The sequence below is a fragment of the Camelus ferus genome, chromosome 12 (genome assembly GCF_009834535.1).
Source record: "Camelus ferus isolate YT-003-E chromosome 12, BCGSAC_Cfer_1.0, whole genome shotgun sequence".
Taxonomy (NCBI): Eukaryota; Metazoa; Chordata; class Mammalia; order Artiodactyla; family Camelidae; genus Camelus; species Camelus ferus.
In genome coordinates this window covers 26,349,948-26,366,180 of record NC_045707.1, presented here as the reverse complement: position 1 = coordinate 26,366,180, position 16,233 = coordinate 26,349,948, and the positions used below count along the sequence as shown (strand labels likewise).

The window sequence follows — 16,233 nt, the reverse complement described above, 5'->3', positions numbered from 1 at the left end:
ATATACTCTAGCAGGACTTCTTCTTTAGTGGTTTTAGGTTACAGAAAAATTCACAGAAAAGAGAGTCCCCACATACTCCCCATGCCTTGCACACAGCTGCTCCTGATGTTAGCGTGTTACATTCGTGGATGCACTAATTCTTTCTGACGTCCATCATTCCTCCTCCTTTGAAATTTAACATGCCTGATATTCACGTCTCTTGTGGCATTTATGTAAGATTTACATCACTTCTCACATTTATGTGAGATTTACAGCACACGCACGTTGTCCGTTTAAGCGTGGGGCGGGGGCAATTTTTCTGTGTACAAATATGATCACTGGTGAGTCTCATGCTGCTGTGTTTATTGTGCTTTCAGATCCTGTTGATCATTGCTTCAGTTATTGGGATCATTGTCTACAGGCTCTCAGTGTTCATTGTATTTTCTGCCAAACTTCCCAAGAACCTGAATGGAACAGACCCCATCCAGAAGTACCTGACTCCGCAGATGGCCACGTCCATCACTGCTTCCCTCATCAGTTTTATCATCATCATGATCCTGAACACCATATATGAGAAAGTGGCAATCATGATTACTAACTTTGGTAAGCTCCTACTGTAGCCGAGGTCATTTCTACGCCAGTTTTAGAACCAGGTCAAAACAGAGACTGTATCTTTTAGGCACTTCCATTCCAGTATATTACAGTCTTTAGAAAATTTCAAGTGTAAACATATTTTCTCTATACGAGAAGTGAATTAGCTCCAGCTTTGCATTAGTAAAAGGGACAAAGCAAGTATTATAATGTCCAAGCTCTGTGTAAACAGATCAGTGCTGAATAATATTTTCAATTACATTAGATCATGTACCCTATTGTTGAAAGTAAATAGTCTCTTTATTGCAAATAAGTGGAAGAGGGTCATGGTTCCAGTGGCAAATGTGTTCTGGCCTTATGGAGAGGACAAGTAATCACATTGTTACGTGTCTTTCCCCCATGCTGTTCATATTAATATAGCTCCATTCTCATCAGCTGTGGCTTTTATAATAAATGTTTCTTCTCTCTGGCTTGTATCCCAGGCAGCGGCTTAGTGGCCCAAGTTAAGTGCTTCCCACATGCTGCATATGGCTGGGTCGTTCTCCAAAAGGTCTGCTCCGTGGTCATCTTCTGAAAATGTTAAGACCGATTTAAATTCTAAACCAGGAGGATGAGCCATTTTGTCTTCCCCGAATGCTTCTAACAAGTTGCCCCGTGTTTTGCTTTTGTTTTCTTGAACAGTCCTACCTTATTGCCATTCGGGGGACAAGAGAATATCATTTAGCAGGATGTTCAAAAGTAATTTTCTGTCAGCTTATACCTGAGAGAAGACAGTTTTTGCCCATTGGATACTATTGTGCTTATAAATTTTAAGGAACAGCTGACTGTTTTTTTGCCTCAGGGGATATGGTGTTCATGGTGGGGAGAAACTCTTACAACAGTGTGTACACTTGGAATTAACATAGTAGCTATGTTAAGGAATTCAAAACAGCTTAAATGGAAACAGTGTGAATTGTATTTTTGTTTTTTACCATGTTAACCATGTATCGGTGGCTTTGATTAGGGTCTCAAAGCTGATCAGTGTTTTACAGTCTTAACTTTGCTTCATTCTAATTACAGAGCTCCCAAGGACCCAGACTGACTATGAGAACAGCCTGACCATGAAGATGTTCCTATTCCAGTTTGTCAACTACTACTCTTCGTGTTTCTACATCGCGTTCTTTAAGGGCAAATTTGTGGGTTATCCGGGAGATCCGGTGTACTGGCTGGGAAAATACAGAAATGAAGAGGTGTGCATACAGCACTGTGTTCTGTTGACAGTCTAAGCTATTTCATATTTTCTCTCAGTTGTCCATTGAAGAGGGTCTTCATTGTCTATTCCTTAGGGGTTATTTTTTAGCCTAAACAAGATTATCAGAAAAAATAAAATTAATGACTTTATTTCATGTGAGACCTATCTAAACTTTAAATGAGATTTTCTTTTTAATATTCCAGTGTGACCCAGGTGGCTGTCTCCTTGAACTGACGACACAGCTGACAATAATCATGGGAGGAAAAGCAATCTGGAACAACATACAAGAGGTGTTACTTCCGTGAGTACTGAGTCATGTGATTGTGGGGTGAGAACGGCCCACCCAGCCAAGTCATTTCCCTGCGTGTCCATGTAGCTGCGTGCCCATCTCTAAAACAGGGGACACTCTCTGCTTCTTAAAGGTCTCCAGATGTAAACATACCCAGTGTTTCACAGTTATGTTTAAAAACTTCCCTCTTTATATTTGACTTAAATCCCGAACTGCTGCAGTTAATGCTTATTGCTCATTGGTGGCTGATCAGAGCCCTTTGGGAGATGGCCCTTGTTGGGGCCATGAACTAAGTTTTTCCACAACTTCCCACAGCTTTCTCCTCCTTTTATACGCGCATTTAAAATCAGTAATAGGAATCTGTCGAGTGCCTAGTATGTGCCAGTCACTGTATTAAGTGCTATACGTGTGTGTGTGTGTGTGTGTGTGCAATTTAAGCATCCAAACAATCCTTATTCTTGTCCCCCTTTTGCAGATGAATATTCTGTGGCTTAAAGAGGGTAAATGATTTGCCCAAGCTCGTATTGCCAATAAGAGGCCACTGTGGGACTCAGATGTAAGACCCCATCTCTCTGAAACCATGTGGCCTCTAAGGACAGAGGCTCTCTTGGGGTCCTAAGGCTCAGGGTTACATAACATTTTAAGAGATAGTTGTCTAAAATAATAACTACGAGGTTTTGACTTACTGTTCTCTTCCTAAAAATGAGAAAAACAGATATTTGCTAAGGTCACACTGTCCTTTTAATTCCACATAAGCCCAATCCCATATCAAAGTGGACAGTCCAATGTTATCTGCAGTTTCTGCGCATTTCAAGCAGCTTACTGTATTCGTTTTCTATTGCTGCTGTAACAAACATCCCGAAACGTTATGGTAGTGGGAAGAAAAAAGGAAAAGTCCCCACCAAACAAGACAAATTTAATCTCTTATGGTTCTGGAACTCAGAAGTCTGCTGAAGTCAAGGTGTTGGCAGGGCTGTTTCTTTATGAAGGCCCCTGGGTAATCTGTATCTTTGCCTCTTCTGGCTCCTAGAGGCAACCTGTGTCTCTTGGCCTGTGACCTCTTTTCTGCCTCTCAAGGTCAGCAAGGTTGTGTGCCTCTGACTCTTATTCTGTGGTCACGTCTCCTCTCACTCCTCTCTCCCCTCTTCTGCCTCCCTCTTCCTCCTCTAACGACCCTGGTGATTACATTGGGCCCACCTGGATAATCCAGCTCGTCTCTCTTAGAGTCGGCTGGTTAGCAACCTTAACCACATCTGCAACCACAGTCCCCTTTTGCCAGGGAACCTAACATCTTCATATGTTCTGGGGATTAGGACATGGACATCTTTGGGGGGAACCATTTTCTGCCTACCACGCTCACCTTTTTAAGGTAATTTCTGGCTCTGAGTTTCTATTCTCACAAAACTGTTAATCTCTCTTCTTGTCTTGCCTTCCACACCAGCATTCTGCTCCTGGCCAACCTGAACGCAGAGCACAGCCCTCTCCGTGGTGTCCCCCAAAGCCACTCACACAAGCAGGCCTTACTGATGTTCGGGGCATGGAGGAGAAACTCAAACATCTTGAATTGTAAAATAAAAAAACCCTCCATTTTAAAGTCTTTCGTGCCACTATAAACCTGGGAATTTCTTTATTTCTTTTTTTTTCCACTTTTTTTTATATTTTTAAACTATTTTTAACTTTTTTATTTTTTTAAACTTTTTGAACTTTTTTTTCCTTATCACCCTTCATTGTAGGCTCCAGAGTCCTGCGATTCTGCCCACCACATCCAACTTCCCTTTCACTGTTTCTCCTCCCTTCCCTAACCTTTCTTCTGTCCCCCTCATTACCAATTTTCTGCCCATTCTCTTTACAGAGCAGTTAAATTCTTTCTTTCTTTCTTTTTCTTTCTTTCTGTTTCTGCAGAGTAAACACCTTTGGGTGTCAGTGTGTCCCTCCACATTTCTTCACAAGGGCTTCATCTTCCAGCTTCAGTATGAATTACTGGGGTCTGTCTCTAAACAATGATGTCTCCCTTGTCCCCCAGCTCACCACCCCCTGCAAAAAAAAGATTGTGATCTTGGCTGTGAAATGAATCTTTTTTTGCCCTACTGTGCAGTAGACAACCCTTACCCTGAGCTCACAGTCAGATTTTTCCAGAGGACTAAAAGTAGGTTGTGTGCAAATAATACTCTGTTTCTATGTGAAAAGAAATAGATCAGATAGAGGAAATACTTAACTCAGATTACTCAGAAGCATTTCCTGAAGGAAACAGGTTAATTATTTAACACTAAATTTTGATGACTCTGATTGTCAGTGAGCTATTTTAACCAATCAAGGAGAAGGATATATTTCCTAAACTGGCCCTGAGAAATTCATGTGAAATGAAACTTGCTCACATGAAATAGTTTAAAGTAAAGGATATATTATAGTATCTGTGGTCTGTTTATACCTTCACTTAAGTAAGCACATTGTTGTAGGTTCCAGTGAGCTGGACTTTGCCTCCATATGTTTCTACTGGGGCCTAAAATATTTAGGGAGTATGTTTTGAATTATGTTTCCCTTGTTTGAAAACCAGGAATGCTGAATGTTAGCCAAGTTCGAGGGTGGCCTGTGTTCTCATCACTGCCTCTTCTCTTTGTATAAGGTGCCAGTTTCCTTCTTACTTTTTCATATAAAATCCTGACATACCAAAGATCTGTCAGTAACTTGCTACCCCAAAACTACACCTGTCCTCAAAAATACAAAGGAAGGGAAAAGAAAACTTATCAAAGTCAGCGACTATTTTCATGCCATTTAAATATGTCCAAAGGAACATAAAATGAATTTCACCATAAACTCACCTGCCTCCACCCCTCAATTCCACATGGGGTCCTTGACTAGGATTCGGGGGGCAATGAAGGACAGTGATGCTGTGATCCAGGCTCCCTCTGGGGTCTCTCCAGCACTTGGATCGGCACCTGGTACTTAGTAGGTGCTCAGTCCAAGCCAGCTGAGTGAATGAGTGACTCACAGGCATCGAACGTGTAACATTAGTAAATTAATAGCATTGTTTGTTGGACTCAGAATAAGCTCAGAGTCCTTTGGCCTTCCCAGCCTCACATACTATTTTGATACTAGGGCCATTTCTGGGAATTTTATTCTGTACTTGACAAAAGGCTAGTACAATTTCAGGGTTAAGCAACTTGCCCTGGAGAAATTTTATGATAAAATGTTAAGAAAAACAGTTAAATGTCCAAAATGCCATAGCATTGTCCTTTGGTGTTTATAATGTATGGCTGTAATTTTCTTCCTTTATTGTGTTTTCTGCATTTTCCACAATGGGTATCACTACTTACATAATAAGAAGAGGCAAATGCTTAAAAGAGAAAATCTCTCTTCTCCAGATATGATTTGGTTAGAGGATGAGTCAGAGACATATAAAATAAGAGAAATCTTAAACACAGGTGTCCCTCGCCCACTCTTTAAATTCAGGAACAGGAAACTCAGGAATGAAATAGATTCAGAGAATCAAGGGTACTTGTATTCAAGATTAGCAAAAGGGAATGTCCTCAGCAGAAATGCTGATTATCTATAGTATAGAGATAAAATGTGATAGTGAAGGTACAAAGACAAAATGAGGTATGGAGCACACGGTAAGTACTGAGTAAAAGGCAATTTATTGTGTTTATGCTAATATGTGTGGTCAATTCCCAAGCAAATGATTTTGTAACCCCTGCTAGAGGGAGAACGCTTCCAGTCTTGGCCAGGGGAGGAAGGATCCAGTGTCTGTATTTTTTTTGAAAGGTCTATAGATGAGTCTCATGTGCAAATTAATATCCCTGCATGAGAACCATAACCCATCAGAAAACCCAAAAGACCGAGGACAATGATGGGTAGACGACAACCCAAGATTTTCTGCCATAGATGAGCGGTCCCACTCAGCAAGACTGGACAAGAGGCTCAGAGTCTGCAGCTCAGGAAAACAAGCCAGTCAGGACTTCTAATACGACCTAATACTGTTGGCGGGGAAGGGCAGTTCAGTACAAGAAGGAAGCGCCAGATGAGTTAGCCGTGTAAGCCAGGATGGAAGTTTCATCCTGAATCCAAACCATGATGGACTTGGGTCCCCGATAGTAAAAGACCTGCTTCTCTGGGGCGTGGAGAGGATTCCACAAGAGACTGAGGCAGGAATGTGAGGCAGAGCAAAAAGTCAACCAGGAGACTCCAGAGTTTGGGTGCCATGAGGGTGATGGACAGGTGTGGTCCTCAGGACCCCTGGAATGTGTATCAAGCTGCGGGTTCCCGGCCAAGCCTCAGACTTGACTAGTTACAGGAATATATGTGTATATTCCTTTATATATTCCTATATATTCCTTTATCCTATATACATACTCCTTTTCATATTCTTTTTCATTATAGGCCATTACAAGGTACTGAATGTAGTTCCCTGTGCTGTACAGTAGGACCTTGCTGTTTGATGCAAAAATTTTCTAAACAAAGTATTTGCAAACTAAATCTAGCCGTATGTATGACAGAGTTGAGTTTATCTCAGAAGTTAAATGTGGTTTTGGTCTCCTGGATGTCTTTATCAATTTATCGTAGGTAGAAAGCCTGCAGACCCCTTCTCAGAAAAGTGTATTAAAATCATAAAATTTAGCGGGTAAAAAAGGAAGGTGATTGTACTGAAAAGCAGATATCAAAATATAGAAATGGAAATTTGTAATAGAGTAATATCTGAATTACAGGAAGAACATGTTAAATTAGAGGATACAGTGGTGGGTCTACTAACTACCAAAATTTTGCCTTAGCAGTAAGTGTAAATCATCTTTTGAGATTTGCAACAATTGCATTTTGAACATAACTAAAGTCAAATAATGAATAAGCCATGAAGTGTGGATTCAGATTCAGGGGTGTCTTGAGTCCGTTTCCCCGCCACTTCCCAGAGCCCCCCCGCTCTTCCCCTAATGTCAATGAAAGAAGTGGGGCAAGTTGTGAAGCCAAGGGCATGTTCCGTTGCAGAAAAATCTCCCCACAGCAAACCTGGGGGCATAGTCAGTGAACAGTTAATGCTGAGATCAGAGGCAGCAGGAAACCAGCAGGGTCAGCTGTTTACAAGTCACAGCTTACACTCTGTGTGTCTGTGTGTGTTTGTATACACACGTGTGTGCTCATACAGTGTATACACTTGCCTTTCGTGTGAAGCCTCCTCATTGTACAAATTTGAAATCCACACACATGTGCGGTGCAATCAGCCAAAGCTCAGCCGATGCTAAGTTGTTTGTTGTTGCTCTGCCTCTTCTGCTGAACTCCGCGAGGAAACCACGCGCCAGCTGTTGCTTTCGGGGACAACGGCTGTGTAGGCTACAGGTGCGCGCCTTGTTTCACTGCCAACTCCAATTTCTTTTTAGGACAAATTGCCATTCGAAAAAGGGGGAAGCATTCACTTGGCCTCCAAGCCTCTGAGAGAGGAAAAAAGATAACCTAAGAGACTCCTGACAGCTGTGCGGGACAGTATCCAGGAGGGGGCAGAGCGCGGGGCTGCGAGTCGAGGCTGTGTTTCCTCCAAGCTCTGCGCTGACTTCGAGGGGGCACGTGACTTCTTTGGCCCTTGATTTGTTCAGCTTAACTTAGGGTCTTGGACCTGTTTGATCCAATATCGGAGTATCACCTTTCTGCTCAGTGACCCTCCATGGCTCCCTACTTCCTTACGAGGGAACAACGCCCATATCCTCACTGCAGTCTCTTAGGCTTCACCCCCCAAAACCACCAGACTTATTTCCTCTTCACTCTGGACCACACCTGCCTACGTGCTGTCTGTCCAGCGTGAGGGGCCGCCAGGCCTGTGATCACTGTTCCCTCTCCCCCTCTGCTGCCCACCCCCCTTTGCCTCCTCTTTTGCCTTATTCAAAGGTCACTGCCCCGTCCCCACTCCTCCCTACCACAAATGCACTCTCCATTCCTCGCCCCGTTTATTTTCCCCCACAGCACTTACCACCAGCTCACGGACCCCGTCTTTCTTCCTTTTACTTATTTTTTTCTGATGATTTTCAGACTGGAAAGACCATGTTGGATAGTAGCAGAGAAACAGGGGGGGAAAAGACAATCAAATGAGGAAAAGTATCTTCTAAAAACTAAAATGCCCACCTGAAAAGGAGGTAGGAGATAAAATAATAGTCGTTACAATTTTGATAAACCCAGGTACGTAGTCAGTACTGCTTTTCAGAGTATTTGGGGGTAGGGAGGCAGCAATAAAAAGAAATTCTGCCTGAAAACAAGAAATTAAATTCTTGGGAAGATGATGTGTTCAGCTTGAAATAGCAGTAATACTTTTATGACCTTGGTCTGGTAATACTCTGCTTTATAATTTGATCTTTCTGGCAGCTGGGTCATGAATCTCATTGGACGGTATCGCACAGTTTCGGGAGCAGAAAAGAACACCCCACGATGGGAACAGGACTACCATCTGCAGCCCATGGGCAAGCTGGGATTATTTTATGAATACCTTGAAATGAGTAAGTCATTAGTGAAGTTTTTGGTGCTATCCATCATACTAAAATATGTTTTGGATCTCAGAAGCATCTGTCATTGAGCCAAATAATTATCTAGCATAGCTAAATGGAGTCCGTTTTTCTCCGTTAGATAAAATTATACAATCAGGCTTTCAAATAAGGTGACTGTGTGTATCTCTGTCAATATTTATTTTGTACAAAGCTGAAGATTTATTGCCAAGGAATGAAATGGAATATTCATTGAGGTACGTCTCCACCGTTAATTCTCAGAGCGTTCTGACCATGTTGTCTAAGAATGAACTCAGAACTATTATTAGCCGTGACTCAGCTCGGGCTGGAGTCCATGCAGCACAGCTGTTGGCTGATACCCTTCTAAACAGAGTCATGTGAGCCCGCCAGCCTGTGCAGAAAGCCCACGGGAGCAGCCTGCCTCGTGGCAGCAAGGGTCACAGGGTCAACCCTTCCACATCTCACACCTGCCTTTGACATTGTTCCTATTTCCTCTGGCTGATGGTTTCTGCCTGGTTCCTTGAGTGACCTCATGGCACATCACTGGCTTGAACTCAGGACGAATTTGCTGGTCTGGAATTAATGTTGAGCACAGATCCCTTCCTTCTCCAACGTCTTTGTCCATTTCTGTACTATTCGCTTGGTCTCTCTTTCTCTTCGGTTGAACTTGTTTTTGAGCTTTCGGTTGCCTTTAAATGGATGCATCTCAAAATAGATTTCCATAGTAAACGTCATCTTTTCTATTATGCATGGCGCTCTTATCTACCAGAAGGCTAACAATGTACGTGTTTTGTATCTGTGCCCTTTCAGCTCACCATTGCCTTGAATTACAGTTTTTTTTTTTGAGCTTGGGAGAACAGGAAAGGATTTTGGTTGACAGGCTTTGCATTTATGCATAGGGGTTCCTGTTTGCAAAGACATCCCTTTGTGTTTCCTGTTTGTAAGTCTGCAGATAGAGGGAGGTTTTGTTTGTTTTTTTATTAAATCACATTCTATATATAAAATAATTGCTTTTAAAAATATACATTATACATGGAAACGCATCTGCTTCCTTCAGTGAGTGAAAGGTTCATCTTGCAGTGTCTTCAGTCAACAATGCCTTGCAGCCTGGAGTCTGATTTGAATTTCATTTTTGCTTTTGTTATTTTTTGGGACCAGGTTCCATTAAGGGTGTAGAAGCTATTTGTTTATTCTGCTGATTTTCAAAAGGACTGTAAGCCAATGACCTGTTTTTCCAAAATGAGTCATAATTGTAAATATTTCTTATTGGACCGATTATCAGCATTAATAATAACAACATTCTGGAGACAGAATATCATTTGTTATCTTAACACACACAAAAAAAGAGCCTTGGAAAAAAGTTATTGTTCTGTAGTTAGTCAAATAAAGGGTACTGAAAGGAAGTTCTGTGCTTTGGGGAGAAACTGATAGGACTTTTGGAACTTCAGAGTCTCATGAAAATAATTACCAATTAAGTAAGTCAGCCTCCCCCTACCCTGCAAGAAAGGATGGAATAACAGCTATTATAGAGAGATTTTTCAGGTTTATTAAATTGTTTTCCTATTATCTAAATAATTGCTAATGAACTAGAAAAATTAATCAGTTTCTGAGTTATTCTGTATTCAACACCAGAGTGAAACTTATTTTTTGTTCTTTTGGTTCGTGGGAGATAGAATTTCCAAGTGCTTTTTGAATTATTTTTGTTCCTCTAAAATAGAGTGCCTTTGGTGGTGATCTCCTGACCACAGTTTCCTCCTTCCAATTTTCCCCATAATCATTAATGACACCCCTGCCTGCCTTTTTAGTTATGCCTCTTAGCTATTGAAGGGGAACACTTCAGACAGATGAACCCAGGAGCCCTCCACCCTTGCTGAGTTAGGCCTCACACCCAGCCACCAGCCCTGGTCTCCTCTGCCTGAATTACCTTTCTCTTTTCTGCCCGGAGGGATGCCTGCCAAGCCTCAGCAGGAACCCTCCACTTTCTACCCAGATTTTCTGCTCTCCTCTCTAGGCATTAATCGCACTTGACTCCTGTCTTGATGGTGTGTGATTCTGTCCCTGTGTCCATTGTGCTCCCTGGCTAGACTGATCCTGTTGGAGACAGTAGTCAGGCCTTGGCATCTTCCAGTCCTTGTCCAAAGCACCACTGCCTGGACCCTAGTCCTCATACACGTTTAAGCGGCTTGAGCTTGGAGATTTAACACACACATACAACTGTGAGCCGAGTTTATGGTAACATTGCCCCCACGGCCCCCACCAAGTTCCATATGGCATATGTTTTTTTTTGAGTGAAATTCCTTTTTTATTTTTAATGAATTCCTCACCATCCTTTGAGATTAGAGTAACCCTGGGGGTATTAACCAAAATTGCTTCCCCCCAGCTCCACCAGCGAATGATCCTGACTTCTGAGAACTCAGACATGGGACATAAGAGAAATAGTCTGTCAGCCTTAAAATCTGGAAGCCATAAGATACCGTTTTGTACTTAGAGCACTCACTACACAGCGCAAACACCAGTCTCTTGAGAATTTGGTGATGCCTTCCCAGCGGGCGGGTGCCCTAAGTGAAATGCAGTGAGTGATGAAGTGAGCCCCCTTTGTCTCTGGTACTGCCTCTTCCACCCTTGCTGAGTTCACTTGATCTTCCCTTCATGTAGTATTTTCTCCATTTAATTTTCTCCAGCTAATATCAATTGTTCTTCAGCATCTCCTTGCACCCACCCCCTTCATTCCGTCTCTCCAGTGCTGCCCCACCCACACCTCCCCTGCGCTCTCCAGGACCAGGCCTGTCTCCCCCACACCCTCACCTCTGCTCTGCGTCTGCCCACCACCTGCACTGACGTTTCCTCGTCTTTGCACGATGAACCTTCCAAAATGGCAGCTGAGTAACTGGGGAGGGTTTGTACTCCTCTCATCTCTGTACTCATTCATCCATCCATCCATCCATCCATCCAACACTGAGCACCTGCTGTGCCAAACACTGTATCAATTGCTGGGGAGACCCGAGACAGGTAAGACTTGGTGTCTGCACTTGCCAGGCCAACTGAAGGATGGTGAGTAGTTGGTGGCACTAAGCATGTGAAAACAAATCAGCCTTCCTAGAGCTGGAGATATTTGAACTGGATTTTGTAAGGTGAATGGAAGTTAGCTCTCTAACGTGTGGTGGAGGGAATGGACGCTTCATGCAGAGAGGTAGAGACATTCAAGAGTACACAGGCATGAAACAGCTTGGCCATATTGAAGAACAAGTAGGGCTAGAACAAAGGATCCATAGGTGGGAAGATCAGGTACGCAAGGCCTCTGCATGATGGGTCTTGTGTGCTTAGCCGGGGGACTTGAACTTGCCCTTAAAGAAACAGGGATATATTGGAATATTTGTGAGCAAGAGAATTGCATGATGTTTATGTTGAAATGATCCGATTATTCCGGAAGCAGAATGGACTGTTTTGGGAGGAGGCCTATATTTGGGGAGAAGATGATATTTCAGGGGGCCACCCCAGGTAACGGAGACACCAAGCGATGCACACCTGCAGAGAGGCTGTGGGCACAGGAATGGAGATTCAGGAGACAGACTTGGTAAGTGTTGCAGAGGTGACTGGTATGGCAGGTGAGGCGTAGGGTCGCTGAGCTAACCTTCCGGAGACCGAATCTGCAGGGTGGTATATAAAGAGAGGAAATGGTTCCATGATGGATATTTTTAGTGTGAGGTGTCTGTGGGACATCTGAGGGGTGATGTCCATTGTTAGGCTGGATTCTCAGTCAGGAGCTCAGAGGAGCAGCGAGTGAGGCCCCGGGGTGATTCAGGCATGCTAAGCAGAGAATTGACGATGAGGACCTGGGGAAAAGGGACATGTACAGGGCAAATGGGAGAAGAGAAATCCACCAAGAGAAAGAGGAATAGCAGAACAGTTGGGAGAAAACTAGTGGAGACTCGTGCCAACACAGGGAAGGCTGCAACCTGGCTTAAGAGGGATTTGAACACTGATTAAAAGGAGCATAATGAGAAAGGTGGGTGTAGGGGTCAGAAAAGCAAGAGCTAAAGCCCACCTTTAATTGCCAAGACTGCAGGGAGAAAGAGAAGGAGGACTACACTTAGGTAGCCTTTAAAAAACCAGATCTGTGTGTATGCCTATGTACACACACACTTTTCTCCCTTGGCTGTTTAAAATTATTTAAATAAAACAAAAATCAAGGGGGCAAACATTCCACAGAGAGGAAAATATTTGGCCATATCAGTAGCTACCTGGTGATCAAATAAACAGGGACTGAAAATGTCCACTGGCTTTGGAATACGCAGCCACCGACAGTGCAACTCCTGTTTGAGTGCCGCAGTGAGGGCCACGGAGGATGTCCAGCTTTGAGCTTTGGCTCAGTCATCGGTATAGGAACTTCTCCAAGAAACGTGACTTTAAAGGGAAGAAGAAAGTGTAGAAAGTATCAGAGAGCAATACAGGGTCATGAGAGAGGGTCAGGCGAGGGTTATTTTTGTTTTTACAGTGAGTGTTTCTGGCCTTGCTGAGTTGATAGGCCTTTGTTGTTGTTGGTCTTGGTTCCAAAAGTTTTTTAGAAAGTTCTTCTCACTTGAAAATCTGAACAGATTAAACCATGTTGGGGTTTTTCCTGATATTTTTTTAACTAAAAAAAATCTATCTGGAATTTATTTTAATGTCAAAAGTGAGGACTCTGTACCAGGTCTTCCAATTATTTAGCTAATTACTCCAATACTTGAATCCACTGATTTGAAGTGTCAGCTTTATAATATTACTAAAATCCTATAAATATCTGCATCTATTCTTGAAATCTATTTTATTTCATTCATACTGTCAATGCACTATTTCTGAGCTGTTTCCATGACCATAGATTAATACCTCCTAGAGCTGGTCCTATTTTATCTTTTTTCAGAATGTCCCTAACACTACGAATTCAGACATCCCTCCTCATTATTTTACTTGTATATTTGTGTATATTTCTGGAAGAACTTTAGGATCACCTTTCAGCTTTTTTTCTTAAATCCATTTGGGATTATTAACTAAATTTGCATTTGAATTCTAAATTTTATTTTGGAGAATAAATTTGCTACGGTCCCCAAACTTGAGTCTGCTCAGTGAAGAGTATGGTGCATCCTACCGTTCATCCAGTCATCATCGTTTTTCTTTCTTAAGTTATTTATCACAACCATCTTAACATTTTTCACTAATTTTTTTCTAAATAGTGTGTGCCTTTGTTGTCATTATAAATGGTGTCTTTTCTGGGTTCTGAACTGGGTTGATGGCTAAGAAAGTCCTAATTTCTGGCTTCTCTTGAATGAGGAGATCTGACAGCTTGGGGCTGTAGTTCCAATATGGTGACTGGGAGTGGTGCGTTTCATTAGAATATCCACTTGCCGGTTACTGCACCCACTCCACGCATTTGTTACTTGCCTGGCCCCTGTAGGTGGATGAGTTCATGTAGGGTTAGGTGGGTTATGGACACAGATATTGACATCACTGTTTGGTGCCATGCTGCTGACTCTATGGCATCACCAATTCTGGTCCTTGCCTGTCTGCTTTTCTGCAGCACATCCCTGCCTCTCAGGTCAGAAGCAAACGTCAGCTTCTCCTACCCAACCACCCCCTCCACAGTCTTGCCCTTCCTGGCCAGAGTGGTCCCTGTCCCTTGGCTGAGCAACAACCCTAAAGGAACTATAAATTTACCTCTCATCCACTGTCTTAGTTACATCCCTGTACTAGTTTACTTTAAACGCCTTTTAGGTCTCCGGCCTGATCATTTCTAACCCCTCCTCCACCCCGTGGTACGGCTTACCCCAAATCTCTGCTGCTCCATCTATAGCAACGCCGTGTAAATTACAGACAGAGGTAAGAACCTCTAAGCCACCACCACAACTTTGACTTCCTGTAACCACGCAGACCAACAGTATCAAGATAAAAATTCCTGAAAAAGGATATTTTGCTTATTAAGACACTTTAATTGCATACATTTCTGTGACTTGTAATAACTTCACAGACTCTGAATGTGCTGCACTCACATTCCCAGACTCAGGGGAGCTTGCTCACTTGCCTATTTTCAGCGTATTTCCAACATTCTCTACGCAGAGCTTTCCCAAAGGTACATTTCCTATTTCTTTTTAAATTGTTAGATACTGCCACAATATTCCTTTTTTTAATCCTCAATTACAAATCATCTTCCAAGATTGTAATATTTCAACACTGAGAATGAATAACATGCTTCGAGCATCCCTAGTTTATTAGCAGCAAATAACTATGGTTGGTTAAAGATTTTTAAGTATGTTATTCCCCTTAAGCATATATGTGTGAAAGAAACAGACTGTAATTAGTTGTCTTCCCGGAGATTTTATATTTGTCTTTTGTTTGGATTCTGTCACTGTTGAACATTATTATTGCCATGAATGTCTTTTCTCTTTGGGATTTAGTTCGCCATTTGCCTTTCTCTTTCTTTACAAGAGTAAAGGAATGTGTGTTGTCCTTCCATCCATCCACCGCTCCATGATGTGTGTCCATTCCATTGACAGTTATTCAGTTTGGGTTCGTCACCTTATTTGTGGCCTCTTTTCCACTGGCCCCTCTGTTGGCTCTGGTGAACAATATATTGGAAATCAGAGTGGACGCGTGGAAACTGACTACCCAGTACAGACGCATGGTGCCAGAAAAAGCGCAGGACATCGGAGCCTGGCAGCCCATCATGCAAGGAATAGCAATTCTGGCTGTGGTGACCAATGTGAGTAAGAAGGCGTCACGGGGCAGAGACCTTGAAAAGTCCAAAAATGCATTTGCGTTGCTTCCTAAGGAATCCAACGTTCGGATTGTTTAATGTGGGAGGGAGATGCTAATACCATCATCCTTATAAACAACATAGTTGTTAGAACGGTAATTGTTACTACTTTGAATGTATTTTCTTTATAATTATTATTTGTCACTTACAAGACCTCTTACAGAGGCAGCTAAGAAGCATGACCATTATACTATTGCTCAAGTGTTAATTCAATAGAAACATGGTAACAGCATTAATAAGTACTAACTCTTTTAATCCTTACATGACTATAAAAGTTATCCAGTAGCGCTTGTATAATGGAGATAGAAATCTATCCACTTAGAGTTTGAAGAACCTAAAACAAGAGCAGTCATTCCACCGTCTCTTACTATGTATTCCAGACTATCAGTTTAAAGTAGGAACTACCTGATGATGGGGTAGAAACACTTTGTGCATCCCCAGTCGTCCGTTACCTTCCTGGTCCCCTGGGGCAGAGGCTCTTCCAGGAGGTGGTCCCTTCTCCCCACCCCACTGTTGGTCATTAGCTAAGCATCCTCATGCCCTGCGTGTGTCTGAGCTGTGAGGGAACAGAACTCACTGTTTACAACCTGTAATGATTATGGACCAGTCTGAACAGTTTCCCTCCTTCCCTGCCCTCATAGTGCAGCAGGGAGCTCAACCAGAGCTCTTTCCTCCCTTACTTCACTGCCAATTTCACTCCCGGGTCACAGTCCCCAACAAAAGGCTATCCCAGTTTGAATTTCTTAATCAAGTCACACTGGCCCTGAGTCCCCGGCCTTTTCCCACGAGCACTCGTACAAACAGAACAGAGTCCGGCAGTGGCTGTGGGCCAGGCTCCTGGGTGAGGGGACGTGCTGGGCACTTCCCAGCTGCATGATCT

The 16,233-nt window shown here is 42.8% G+C and overlaps 1 protein-coding gene across 3 annotated transcripts in view; it reads left to right on the top strand.

The window, feature by feature from the left end:
• ANO6 (anoctamin 6) overlaps positions 1–16,233 on the top strand; it is a 187,059-nt gene that overhangs the window by 158,584 nt on the left and 12,242 nt on the right. For all 3 annotated transcript variants that reach the window (XM_032493262.1, XM_032493263.1, XM_032493264.1), the window contains 5 exons: positions 357–582; positions 1,630–1,799; positions 2,005–2,102; positions 8,430–8,560; positions 15,094–15,299. In XM_032493262.1, coding sequence (XP_032349153.1) covers positions 357–582; positions 1,630–1,799; positions 2,005–2,102; positions 8,430–8,560; positions 15,094–15,299 — 831 coding nt within the window. The remainder of the gene's footprint in view (positions 1–356; positions 583–1,629; positions 1,800–2,004; positions 2,103–8,429; positions 8,561–15,093; positions 15,300–16,233) is intronic.